At 41.0% G+C, this 14,077-nt stretch overlaps 2 protein-coding genes across 2 annotated transcripts; both read right to left on the reverse strand.

Moving 5' to 3' along the window:
- Positions 1–257: 257 nt before the first annotated feature.
- Positions 258–5,708, reverse strand: LOC124372787 (putative nuclease HARBI1; the record flags this gene model as incomplete). Its single annotated transcript, XM_046831196.1, has 3 exons — positions 5,481–5,708; positions 4,891–5,031; positions 258–419 (listed from the first exon to the last, which is right to left on the reverse strand). Coding segments are annotated over exons 1-3 (531 nt in total), but the record flags the coding sequence as incomplete, so codon positions are not given.
- Positions 5,709–6,380: 672 nt separating this feature from the next.
- LOC124372788 (putative nuclease HARBI1) lies at positions 6,381–8,490 on the reverse strand. The gene is made up of 2 exons (XM_046831197.1): positions 8,437–8,490; positions 6,381–7,482 (listed from the first exon to the last, which is right to left on the reverse strand). Exon 2 carries the CDS (start codon positions 7,456–7,458, stop codon positions 6,661–6,663), a length of 798 nt encoding a protein of 265 aa, XP_046687153.1. The 5' UTR covers positions 7,459–7,482; positions 8,437–8,490; the 3' UTR covers positions 6,381–6,660.
- Positions 8,491–14,077: the final 5,587 nt, after the last annotated feature.

Genomic DNA, 14,077 nt, shown 5'->3' on the forward strand with positions numbered 1-14,077 from the left:
TGATTCCTTTGTTTGGATAGGGCTTCATAAGATTTTCCTTCAGAGGGAAAAGCTTCATCTCCAAGGAATGTAAAAGGGAGGCAAACGTCTCTCCTGTCATCGAAGCTTGTTGGTGACGGCAAGTGCAATTCCTTATTTTCCAGCAACTCTCCAAAATCAGTTTTCCATAAGTACGCCACCATCGGATACTCTTCCATTAGTACCACAATTTTACATAGATGAATTCATAATTAGCATTGACCACAGCAAAAAAAAACAATGCTGTGGAACCCTTTGTAGTTGTAGTAGTATGACCCACTTTTCGGAGGTTGACGAATCGCTATGTGTTTTCCGTCTATAGCGCCGACACAGTTTTCAACTTGCCAGTACTTTTTGAAGTCCACAGCTATGTTCATCCAGTCCGATTCATTGCAAGGAAACTGCAAAAAGTAAACATAAAAGTTAAAATTTATAATATATTAAAATTAACAATGTTATATTGAGGTAATATTGATTGACGTGCTGTTATATATAACTGTTTTAAACCCAGTTTTTGTGTTTTTTTTTACAGGCTCAAGATGACGCATCTACAGGGATACACGCTGATATACGCCCATCACCATCAAGTACACCAGTAAGTCGCCCATCAGTATCAAGTAGGTCTAACCCAGGATCAACTACTCGAACAAACCGAAAAAAGATATCTGATTTTGAAAAGAAACAAGAACGATTTTTTTGGATACAGCTACGTCTGTCCTATGTAATCAGAATAAGTTCCGGGCTTTTGGAAACAACGTGGGCTTCCAACTGGAAGATATGGACCGTCAACAACAAGTAATTGCAGAAAAGCTTATATCTGATGTTTTGTTCCACGGTAAGTTAGGCAGTTTGAAAGCATCTGCGGCCATATTGACAGAACAACAGCCAACCCAACGGAATATACCATCACTTAACCATTTTATGGACACTAATCAAAACAACAATCCATATCCGTATAGGCCGGCTGACGCTGAATATTTCTTACAAGATCAAAATTATCAACATCAGACATTCAGTTTTGACCCATATTATGTGCAAAGCCAAATCAACCCTACTCAACATCAGGTACAACGACAACATCTACAACAACAAGTACAGCAAAAAACATGTACAGCAACAAAAAGTAGATATTTCACCTCAAACTGTAACGTTGTCCTAAGAATTTTTCTTTACCAGAACCTGCTCAAAGTCAAACGGCAGCAACTAAACCTACCGCAGGTCAAGCACTAGCGATTCAAGAAAAAACTGCTCAACAAGAAGTTCGGAATGAACTCAAACAGTATTTGAATCTACCCGCGGTGTCAGCGAGGACAATGTATAATAAGTTGCTCGTAGACGCAGAACTAAAGTGTCAAAATCAAAACAAAAACCAAATATAACCAAATTCCAAATTCAACCCAAAATTTATCAGTGGTACACCAAAATGCACAGTTGTGCCACCAATAAAGCTGACGAGTTGTCACTTATGGCAGGCGAGTTGAGTCCTGATGTCTTTGTAATTACAGAGCACAGTTTCAGATCTGAAACAGTCGGAAATTTCAGGATTGACAACTATGTAATTGGCAACATCTTTTAATCGAGAACTTTTTAAAGGGGGAGGTGTGGCCAATTTTCGTAAAACTTGGTATGGAATTCCTTCCCTTCAGGATCGATCATAGTTGTGATTTAGATTTTGAAGTGGTTGGAGTAAAAATCAACCTAAATCCCGAAAACAAAATTATCATAATTGGTTTATATCGCTCTCCAAATGGATGCAGCAACACCTTTTTTGAAAAATTTGAAATTCTTCTAAATTCCTCTCAGTTTAAAAGTCGTCCAAGTTTATTATAACTGGCGATTTCAATATCGACGTTTTGGACCACACTAACCCCTTAACCCAGCGGCTACGTGATATTCTTAATTCTTTTGCTATAATCTGGTCAGTAAACACGCCAACACGAGTGACCACCACATCGAGCACAGCCATCGACAACGTCATCACAAACATTCCAAACGCCACAATCTCTGTACTGGATGTAGCCATATCTGACCACTATGCTCAGGAGACCATAATTAATAATTTCAGGCCCAAAATTATAACTCATTCAGCCAAAATGAAAAGGGGACTTGAGTTCGGAAAACAATCGCCCTTATGAATTCATTTTTAAAAAATGAGTCATGGACGTTTTTAGATCAAATTGAAAATGTCGATAAAGCTTTTTCCGCGTTCCACGAACGTTTTGTTTTTCTTTTGAACATAGCTTGCCCGTTTAAACACTTTAGAGAGCGAAAAAAGACAAAATCTAATTCGTGGATGACTCAAGATATTTTGAAATTACGTGAACGTTTGAAATTTTACAATTCCATCTACATGCAAACAAAAAACGAACAATTCAAAGCTTTTTATAGAAATTTTCAAGACCAATTATTCGAAAAGAAAATAAAAACAGCAAAAGCACGTGAAATCGAAAAAGAAGCTATCAAATTCTGAAAATTTTTCCAAAACTGCTTGGAGCATCATAAAAAATTATAACGACACAGCCCAATGAATCAAAAACAATATAAAATTCCAAAACTCTTAATACAGAATGAATTAATTACAGATCCATTAAAAGTAGCAGGTGAATTCAACGCTATTTTTTTCGTCGGTTGCGTTTATCCGATCCATCTTTCAAATGCTCCAACCAAGTGTCATTCGTGGGACCGGTCTCTTCCATGGCACTGTCTCCAGTGAGTGAGGAGGAGGTGTCTCGTCTGATACAGAGATGCAAACCAAAACATTCATGTGACATTAACGGCATGTCTATGTGGCTGCTCAAACGCTGCTTTAAGCATATTTTGACTCCACTGAAAAATTTGATCAACATGTCTTTCGCTCAAGGCATTTTTCCTTCCACCCTGAAAACAGCGAAAGTCACGCCAATTTTCAAAAAAGACGATCCTTGCCTTGCAAGCAACTATCGTCCTATTTCAATCCTTCCAGTCATAAGCAAAATTTTTGAAAAGCTTTTTCTGTCGAGATTAGAGGGGTTCTTTGAGCGATTTGATGTTCTTTGTTCTCATCAATTCGGCTTCAGAAAAAACAAATCCACTATCGATGCCGTCACAAAATTTAATCGAAACCGTTGTCGATGGACTGGAGGAGACGGGAACATGTGCTAAGCATATTCCTTGATCTTTCCAAAGCATTCGACTGTGTACATCATGAGACATTGTTGTGCCAGTTGAAGACATGTGGTGTTCGGGGTCTGCCGCACGAATGGGCTTTCGTCTTATCTCAGAGATAGGAGCCAGTGTGTGCAGATTGCGAATTCCCTGTCAAAAGAGGTAAACAATGGCCTATGGTTGTCCCGCAAGGATCTGTCCTTGGACCAGTACTATTTCTTGTGTACGTCAACGGGTTGAATTCGTCGCTCCTAACAGGTAAAATGGTTCAATACGCTGACGATACAACGCTCTGTTTCAAAGCTAAAACAAAAAAACCAATTAGAAATCAATACTTTTTTAGAACTGAATTCATGTATTCAGTATTTCTCAACATTGAATCTGAGAGCGAACAGTTCCAAATCAAATGTGTTAAATTTTTGCCTTCGACAATATGAGCCCGAGGATTGCGTTGCTGTGATGGTGGATGATGTACTCCTAGAGGAAAATGATTCTACCAAGTTCCTAGGGATGTGCCTTGATCGAGGCCTGACATGGGACGATCACATAGAAAGCATCTGTTCAAAGGTTTCTTCGGGCATTTATGCTTTACGAAATCTCTCCAAGTTTTGCTCCTTGGACTTACTAAGAACGGCCTATTTTGGCTCTTGTATATCCTCATATAACATACGGGCTGAAGACTGTGGGGCAGCTGTTCTAAATACAAATTTTGAAAGAGTATTTAGAAATTCAAAAGAATAGCGGTCCGACTAATTTCAAAATTGAAATTCAGAGATTCATGTAAAAATTCCTTTAGGGAGCTTGAATTACTGACTTTGCCCTGTCTCTATATCCTTGAGGTTGCTCTGTACTGCCGATTCAAGTGTGAGTTGGTCCAAGGCAGGGACGTTCACCAATACGGGACTAGAGGCCGGGACAATTTCCGTATTCAACAGCACAGAACCGCCATGTTCGAACGTCTACCATCCGAGGTTGGCGTAAGGTTCATAAATAAGCTCCCTGATGAGATAAAAAATTTAAATTGATCCTAAAAAAATTCAAAGCTCGATTGAGAAACCTTATTGGTGTCGAGGGTGTTCTACTCTGTTGAAGAGTTTATGATGAGCCGCTGGGATTAAATTTGAAGTTAATTGAAATAAATTGGCTAGTCCTTTAGTTCTGTTCTAAATTGTAATCAGCATACCTGAAAACTTTTTAATGACTGAATTGACTTGCATTTGAATTGATTTATTTTAATTAGTTTAATTCATTTTAATACATGTATATTGACGATTGTATACAATTTGCTTAAATTGTGAACACAATAAAGAGAGAATTTGAATTTGCTTTTTCATCTTTGTTTGTTCGTTTTGTTTTATAATAGGGCTATTACATTGACAACAGCATCTTCTGTTACAGCTTTTTTTTTTTGTTATTTGATGACTTTAAATTTGATGTTTTTGAAAAGTTTATAAAAGATAGATTTGAAAAATAAATTTTTTTTCTGAAATTATGTGTGTTTTTTTAGACCTAAAAAATAAGTAATAACGTAATAGGATAAAATTTGAAGCAAAATAGGTTATTGTCGCTCTCGGAAGATGGTTATACTCATTTTCGTACCCTCCTGCTTTATTCTCGCGCGACAATAACCAAATTTGCGCTCAAAAAACAATTGTGTAAATTATGGATTATAATAATGTAAGAAGAAAAGAGTGAGTTTAAAACTAATTAACAAATATTTGTACTTACCTTTAAGAAATCTTCCTTTAGAACATCAAAAATAGCTGCACAAGTTTCTGGTATGATTTTTCCTAGTGCTTGCGGAGATATTGCACAACTAAACTTCAGATTCTCGTAGCTCCTACCACTGGCTAGAAACTGGGAGAGTGGCTGCAAGACGTTCTTTTGCAGGAATTGAGGTTCTCAAAAGGCTATCTTCTTTTTCTATGTGCTCACACAGTCTTCCGAATAGATATTCAAAGCTTTCCTCGCTCATCCTTAGATAATTTTTGAAGTCTTGAGGCTCACTAATGGCAAGTTCAGCAAGAAAGCGACATATGGCTAAACTTACTCCGGTCCAAAAACCATTTTTTAGACCACAAGCGTCGATCTTTTTTCTTCTTTTGTCGTTTCAGACAAAAAGCGCCAGCACAAACAGCTACACTTGTCTCGAAATCCATAATACAACTGACAAGACACCCAACCTGCTCGATCGCACGTTCGACAGTGTGGGGGGTAAACGTCTAACTTGACAGGTTGGGCGTTGGGTACGACGCCAGGTCAGGTTGGGTGAAATGTTCGAAGGTGTGTGGGGGGCTTTAAGCCCCCCACAGACTGACAAGCATGTTCGCGAGCATGCTCGTGACGGTGTTGGCGGCGAACATGCTCGCCCGTGTGTGGGGTCGACGAGCATTCCAACCGGCGAGCATGTTGGGCTCGGCGCTCGGCTCGTCGGAACAGGCGGGCCGAGCGCCGAGCCCAACATGCTCGGCCGTCTGTGGTGGTGACGACCAACATGTTCGCGAGCATGCTCGCCGGTCACCCTCAGCTGGAAGTCTCGGTGTCATGTGGTCAGTGGGAATTGTTGGTGGGAATTGTTGTTATTTCGGTTGGCAACACTGATGTTTGTCAGTCGGAGCGTCGGAGGGCGGGAGAAAGAGGTCAGTGTGCTGTAGGCTATTGTTCTTGTTGAGGAAGTGGTGGCGAAGTGTAGCTTGTGCGGTTATAGTACAGTATTGGTGATTTTTTATTTGTCTAGTTGACAATATGTCGTTCAGCGATAACAAACCATTTTGGACTGAATTTATAGAACTGTATAGGGAACAGCGGTGTTTGTGGGACATGAAAAGTCCAAATTATTGTAACAAACATTTACGAAAGGAAAGTTTTGACGTGTTAATAGATAAATGTAAGGAAGTATTTGTGAAAGCTGATGAGAAGTTCGTCAAAGCGAAAATTGACTCTTTGCGTGCGTCGTTTCGACGAGAACTAAAAAAATTAAATGCCTCGAAAAGCACAGGGAAGGGACTTGACGAAGTGTATGAACCATCATTGTGGTATTTCGAGTTACTTATGTTTACAACATATGTGGAAACGGCGAGGAAAGGTTTATCTTCGCTGCAAAAGATAGTTGCCCCGCCCGAAGATTCAGAAGATAACACTGAGATGACGGACGAAAAACGTAAGTTGTAGTTTAGTTTAGTTTAAGTTGTAGTGTAGGGCAATTAAATTCATTAAAGTAACATTTGAACTACTTTATTATTTTATTGACAATGTCAGATTTGACTCAAATAATTTTACAAACAAAAACTGAAACATATACTTACCAAGAAAGTACAACCAACTGTAGTAAAATGTGCATATATTTATAGTTAAACACATATTAAAAGCAAAGCACATCGTCATTATTTTCCATTTCAATTATTTACAGTGGACCATTAAAGAGGTAATGCATTGGGTTACCCTTGGCTACAACATATACATTACGCCCATCTGTTGTTTATTTTAGAATGTATAACATTAGCGGCGATTTATCATGCGCTCTTGAAACTCTACTTGTCCCTCGTTGTTGTAGAAGTCCCTGTAGTATTTTCGGATTGGTTCAGCCAGTGATGTTTCTTTCCCGGACCGATTGCGTTGCTTCATGCCTAAAAGTTGGCGAACATTCTTCCTCCATTCGCCTTCAGTGAGAACTGCAGTTTCCGTGTTTTCCCAGTCTACCGAACTAGGCGTCAAATAAGTTGAGCTTTTCCTTCGTAAATAATTGTGGAGTGCGCAGCAAGCTAAAATAATAACTTCAGTGGTTTCCAAGCTCGTCCTGATTGTTGTTTGCAATACTTGGAACCTATTTGCTAAAATGCCGAAGGCATTTTCAACAACTCTTCTTCCACGGCAAATACGATAGTTGAAAATCCTTTCATCGTGGGTGATTCCCTTATTAGGGTATGGCTTCATTAGGTTTTCTTTTAAGGGGAAAGCTTCATCTCCCAAAAAAACAAAAGGTAAACATACATCTCTGTTGTTTGGAAAGGTCGTTGGTGATGGCAAATTCAACTGGCCGTTTTCCAACTGTTGCCCAAAATCGGTTTCAAAGAGAACTCCCCCGTCAGACACCCGTCCATTCACTCCACAATTTACGTACATAAATTCATAGTTTGCGTTTACCACAGCCAATAATACAACGCTGAAGAAACCTTTGTAATTGAAGAAATACGAACCACTTCCAGGAGGTTGAAGGATGGCAATATGCTTTCCATCAAGAGCCCCCACGCAGTTTTCTACTTGCCAGTATTTTTTAAAATCTGTAGCAATATTCATCCAGTCGCTTTCATTCTCAGGCAACTGAAAAAGAAAAAAATATATACTACTATGTTTTGAAGATGTGTCGTTATAAGTGTACTATTTCCATTGTTCTTTCACAGGAGGCCGAGAACTCGCCCAGTATCCTGGCCAGTCCAGACGGAGGTTCATCCACCCATGCTACGCCTACTAGTTCGCTCTCACAAACACCTGCTCAGAACATCAGACTCCGCGAGCAATGTACAACGGCGCCAGCGTAAAAGAAAAAATGTCTCGGAGTATGATCGAAAGAAAGAATCATTTTTGGACGTAGCAACCAACGCTTTGAATCAACATGTTAATGAAAATCAAGCATTTGGGAACAGTATCGCCTTCCAGCTGGAAGACATGGATAGACGCCAAAAGATATTTGCACAAAAACTTATTTCAGATGCACTTTTTCATGGTAAAATTAGGACATTTAAATGAAAACTCAGTCATTCACTTAAACAACATACAGAACCCTGACAATTACGGACCAAATTGTTCACGTGGATTCGCTAATGTACAACCTACCACTTATCAATTCCAGGAATACAATTACGGGCAACAGAACTACCCTTTTCCCCAGCGATACTTACCACCACAACCACAACAACAACAGGCCGCAAACAATGCAATGTTTGTCAATGAATCTACTGCCGCCCAAGGGGTCTACTACCACTGAAGTAGATGAAGATAGAAAATTTAGGACAGTTCTTAAAATTCAACTAAAGTTCACAACCAATTACTTATTGAACGTTAATTTTAATGTTATAGTTCATATTGAGTAATACTATTTCTTTTTTTAAGTTGTTTCAATAAATTTGCTTATTAAACTTTGTTTTAAGTCATTTTACTTGAACCCGTTTCACCGTTTTACTCAACTGATCACTTCGATAGTTATTAGGCCTTGTATTATTAGCTGCATTTCAATTCGTATACGGTATAAGATTTAAAAACAAATGTTAAACTTACGTGCAGGTATTCCTCACGTAGAGCATTATAAATTGCAGTGCAGGTTTCTGGTATGATTTTTTCCCAGCGACTGAGGCGAAATGGGCGCAGCTAAACTTTAGGTTTTCATAGGTTCTGCCACTTGCTAAAAACTGAAGTGTCGCTGCAAGGCGCTCTTTACAGCTGATCGGCTCCCTCAAAATACTATTCTGTTTCACAATATCTGGAGAAATACGTCTAAGAATGTCTTCGAAACAATCTTCAGTCATCCTCAGGTAATTTTTATAATCATTTGGTTCATTTGATGCTAATTCTTGCAACAGTGACATGTGGCTAAAACTGGTTCCTATTTTTAAGCCAATATCTTGCACCATATTTTACGTACCTTGCGTTTTTTTCTCCTCCAAACAAACGAAACCCCCACAAAGGGCCACCACAGCGTTTGCATCCATTTCGCACCCGCACTGCAAAACTTGACTATCACACCGTCAGAGAGAAGCAAACAGTACTGAGCGGCGACGGCGAGCATGTTCGCGAGCATGTCCGGTCGTGTGTGGGCAACGCCGAGCATGTTCGCGAGCATGTACGCCAGCATGCTCGCGAACATGCTCGTCAGTCTGTGGGGGGCTTTACATTGGGAGTTCTGACTGTCCATGGTGGTCTATCCATCTCGTGACATAACTCAACATCAATCGTTGCGAGATGTAACAGGATTCTAATGCCAAAGGGTGCGGGGGCATTAGGCTTATTGTGGTACAAGGGAGCAAGTGATGTGTCTAGGGCAACCTCAAAGGCCGGATTTTCTGGCCTTGATTTTTAAACTAAAAAAGTAGTTCCATAGCCAATTGAAACACGTCTGAAAGATAGGGATGGCTCACACACTCTCAGCTAAAAGACTGACAACGGGGCTTGAACGAAAAGCCCCAGTAGCCCAATCTCAGAGCAGAATGATGGATTGAGTGAGTCCAACATTTTAAGGGCTGTTGGCTTGGCAGAAGAATAAACCTGTGATCCATAATCAATACAAAGGTCGAATATATGCCTTGTAAAACTGAAGCATGCATTTTTTTCTATCTGCACCCCATTTCGTTTCCGCTTAGAGCTCTCATCGCGTTAAGTCTCTTTAGACATTTCGCCTTAAGTTCTTTAATGTGCGGAAACCCACGTCAGTCTGTAATCAAACCACAACCCCAGGAATTTCACACAGCGACTCGCTGGGATTATTATTCTATTTATCCTAAGAGTTGGAATCAGCGACGCTCCTCAGTCGAGAAAAAGTTATACATTTAGTCTTTGAAGGAGAAAAAGAAAACCCGGTTTGGTTGCTCCAATCTTCAAGACGGTGAGATGGTGAGCTGAAGGTACCTCTCTGCAGTAGCCAGCCTCCTGGCAGGGACAAACACAGCAAAGTCATCTACGAATAGAGAGCATCTGACAGGAGCTCTGACGCAGGAAGTGATGCTGTTTATGGCCACAGCAAAGAGAGTACAGCTAAGGACACTCCCTTGAGGTATACCGTTCTCAAGAATTTTGGTGTCGGACAAATGAGTTCCCAGTCTTACATTAAAAGAACGTTCATCCATAAAACCTTTAATAAAATATAACATATTTACCGCCGACGCCCCAATTTGAAAGGGTATTATATAACTCCCCTACGCCAAACTGTATCATACGCTTTTGTTATATCGAAAAACACAGCAACTAGTTGCCTCCGTTCAAGGAAAGCATTCATGATTGACGACTCTAGACATACTAGGTGGTCTAGAGTTGAACGGCCTTGACGGAAAACCACATTGCTGTGGAGACAGGAGATTATTGTGTTCTAGGAACCATACCAGTCTACGATTTACCATCCCGCTCCAGTATCTTACAAAGACAACTGGTAAGACGAGATAGGCCTTTAGCTAGTAGGGGGAGAACTTGTCTTGGCCAGGTTTGTATAATGGTACAACGTAAGAGTTACGCCATGATCTTGGAAAGTTGCGTTCTTGAAAAATTCTATTGAAAAGGGACAAGAGGCACGCTTTAACTTCTACAGGAAGGTTTCTCAAACATGGCGTAGTTAATGTCGTCAGCACCGGGAGCTGAGTTTATAATGGGAGAAATAGCGGATTCTAGTTCGTCAAGGGAAAACAATAAATTTAAGGGATTTATATAATTATTGTCATTTATGGGCTGTGCTTCATGTTGTACTTTATTTCGCTGGAACAAAGGACTGTAGGACGTCGTCTTCGACACGTTAGAAATGGACGAGGCAAGAGCGTTTGCCACATCTTTCGGCTCGGTTAATATGATGTCGTTCACCCTTAAGCCAAGAATAGGAAGAGGTGGCTGTTTTCCGCAAACTGCCTTTAGTCTCCTCCACACCAGAGATAAAAGGGGTGGTAGCGGTTTATCGAAGAAGTAAATTCCTTCCACGAATTTCGTCGACATCTTTTAAATATGAGACGAGCTTTAGCTCTGGCAAGACGAAATCGTGCAAGGTTTTCCTCGGTCGGAGATCTATTAAATAACCGCAAGGCTTTCCTGCGCTCCCGAAGCGATATCCTACACTCTTCTGTTCCACCAAGGTACGTTTCTTCTTTTGATGATTCCTGTTGTTTTTGGAATACTTTCCAGAGCGGCACTTGAAATGGCAACAGTTATATTGTTAACGGCGGAGTCTATACCCACTGATGTTGAAACATCTGGTGCCTGTAAAACTTGTTTAATTTTGCCCCAATCTGCCTTATCAAGCACCCATTTAGGCCTCTGGGGCACATTACCTGGAATATCTAGAACTCTAGTTATGGACCGGTGCATGTTCGCTACCGTAAAGGTCAGAGGAAACTGACCAATCGAAGCGGTAAGCCATTTGTGGTGTACACACGGTTAGGTCTAATACTGACCAGAAACCTGTTCTCGGGCAAAAGATAAGTTGGCGATCCGTCGTTCAATAAAACAAGATTCAGATCATCAAGGACCTTGGAAACCATGTTGCCCCTTTGGAGAGCAAGTACTAGAGCCAAAAAACGATGGTGGGCGTTGATATCGCCCACAAGTACGAAAGGATGAAGGCAATTGATTAATAAGGTCCAATAGATCTTCTTTTAGAAGATATTCTAGTAGGGGGGGAATATAAACACAACAGACGTGTAATTTAAACGGTATATCTAGCTTTATGCATATTACTTGTAGAGGTGTGTTCAAAAGTACCTCCACTGTATTCAGAGAAGGATTTGTTCCGAGAACCATAACACCTCCACATGCATGTCCGTCATTATGGTTGTCATGGCGGAAGATATCCCATCCCCTGTAGGAAAATTGGCATGCACGGCTAAGCTTGGTCTCCTGAATACTTATGAGATTTGTGTTTTATTTGTGGATGCTATGTAAATTAGGTTTCAGGTCTTTACCCATATGATGGCTTCGCGAGTCCCGTGTAATATTCCATTGTATAATAGTCAGTATAAATTAAGGTTTTGGAAACAGTCAATTTATTTTGTTTTTTGAGTTTTATGTTATTCCTTGATTTTTGTGTTGGGAAATTTACAGTAGTTTATTTTCTAATTCTGAATTGATGGCCTTCAAGGGTCGCCAGTCAAAACAAATCCTCCTCTGCATTAGGCTGGAATTTAGAGGGCTGGTGTGAGGGAGGGGTTCTGTTGGCACCCTTATGGGACCGTGTTCGAGACCACTTTTTTAGATGGCAATTTTTGGGTTCAACCCAGAAAGTACAAGTTTTTTTTTGGCCAGTAGTACTTCCGGAGATAAAATTTTTTCCCGTCACGCTGGTAAACCTCCAAGCATTAGGAGGTTTTTAAAAATTGAGCAGCGATTCTGCCCTTCAGTCTGGGGACTGTTTGGTCTTTGCTTGTGTTTCGTCCTTTGAGCTTGGAGTAGGAGTAGTCTGTCTTACAGGCACAGAAGGTGCAAGGTCTGATAATATTCAGTGCCTCCACTATGTGGGCATAAGGAGCTTGGCACTAAGTTGTGTTGTACCAAGGCAGCAAACTGCCCTTCAGTAGACTGTTGCTGTCGCTTGTGTTTTCCTGTCCTTTGAGTTGAGTAGGTGTAGTCGGTCTTACAGGCACTAGAAGGTTGCAAGGTTCTGATATATCCTAGTGCCTCTCAACTAATTTGTGGGAAGGACTTAGGGACACTAAGTTGTTGTACCAATAGCAGCAAAGACCTTGTTGGGTTAGGTAGTCGCTCTTAACCTAATGCATAGCCCTGTCCTCTCAGAGCTGAGCAGGGAATATACACGGTCGTTCGGTTGCACAGGGACAGAGGCAGCCCCTGAGTAATAGGATACGTCCCTTCTTCGGGGATTTGCTCTCACAGAGACTCGTGTTTTCTATATTCTTTACGAGCATCGCCGAAAGATTATGTCTTCTCGCTATGTGACTATTGTTTAGCACTGTCCTTTTCTTCTATGTCATATGCTATTTACAGCTGCAGAGAGCTTGAAGGATGCTTTGCGCCTTGCAGTTGACGCACTGTATCTTCGCCACCGGCACAGTCCTTGTCACTGTTTAGTTACCACTTTTTCCACAATAGAACCTACTATGATTTTCAGGGTTTATTGTCAAGTTTGGCCTTGAATGCCCAAAACGTTGACCATCTACTAACACCTCTAAGGATTTCTAAAAGTATGGACGAACTTGTATGAGAAAGATATCCTGCTCTAATTGTGGCTGGTGGGTTGAGAGAATGGGCAAAATAGTCAAAATAGTTGGACCTGGTGTAGGTGTCGGATACACCGTGTTCAACCCTTCACTTATGTCTCACCACATCAGTCCCACAAGACCAAGATCTTTACAGTTCTTCTTTTTCAATTCTTTAATTGAGACATGCATAAGCATAATCGCGGACAGAATACAATTCCGTTTGGCCAGAAGTTTTTAGTGTCTCATGAGGATGGACACAACCGACTTCTACTCTTGTCGTAAAAGGCAATCTCACTGGGAGAGACGGAAATTTTTGAGCCTTGTGGAGCGTTTCGCGGCCAGATCTACCAAAGATGCTCCCATTCATCGAAGCATTCCTAACAGAAGACCGGCGAGCCCGCCCACTCCGGACTAGAGCCTTGTTAACAAGGAAGGGGCTCTACCTTTGTTGCCAAGTTCTGCGAGTTTCCGTCTCTTTGTGCTTAACAAAACTAGAAAAAGTGGGGTGTGGAAAAGATTTTTGATACATTAATTTTTTCTTTATCTAGCATGTTTTTCTTTGTTTGGTTGTTTCTCTCTTCAGATTCTGAAGAAGAGAGCACGTTTCCTTTCTTCTGAGATCCATAGTAGACATCTTCATTTCTACAACTCTATTCATTTTATTTTTTTTGTGCTTGAGAAGTGTTGTAGGGGTAGCCATTCCAATCATATCGAAACCACCCGACATCGTGAAGTAAGAGGTTGAGACAGGCCGAGGGGACACCGGGAACGGGTAATGACCCTAGGGTACCTGGTCCAGGCCGTAGCTTGGCAGGGCAGCCCTACCCCAGTTCCCCGGGGCCCGGTGTTATTCTCGTTTAAAAACCGAGCCGGTGAATTCACGCACGGCTCAGGGCTTCGGCGACGTCGGCAACAGAAAATCTCCGACTCATATCTGTCCCATTACTCACTTCTCCTTGGACCAGGGACCGAAGTGCGCTGGGCAACCCAGGATTTCATGTATATTTGTTATG

The sequence above is a fragment of the Homalodisca vitripennis genome, unplaced genomic scaffold, assembly GCF_021130785.1.
Source record: "Homalodisca vitripennis isolate AUS2020 unplaced genomic scaffold, UT_GWSS_2.1 ScUCBcl_4059;HRSCAF=9973, whole genome shotgun sequence".
Classification (NCBI taxonomy): domain Eukaryota; kingdom Metazoa; phylum Arthropoda; class Insecta; order Hemiptera; family Cicadellidae; genus Homalodisca; species Homalodisca vitripennis.

What these genes read in the sequence shown, in the direction of transcription:
- LOC124372788 (XM_046831197.1), bottom strand. Translation starts at nt 7,458, where the DNA reads ATGAATATTGCTACAGATTTTAAAAAATACTGGCAAGTAGAAAACTGC.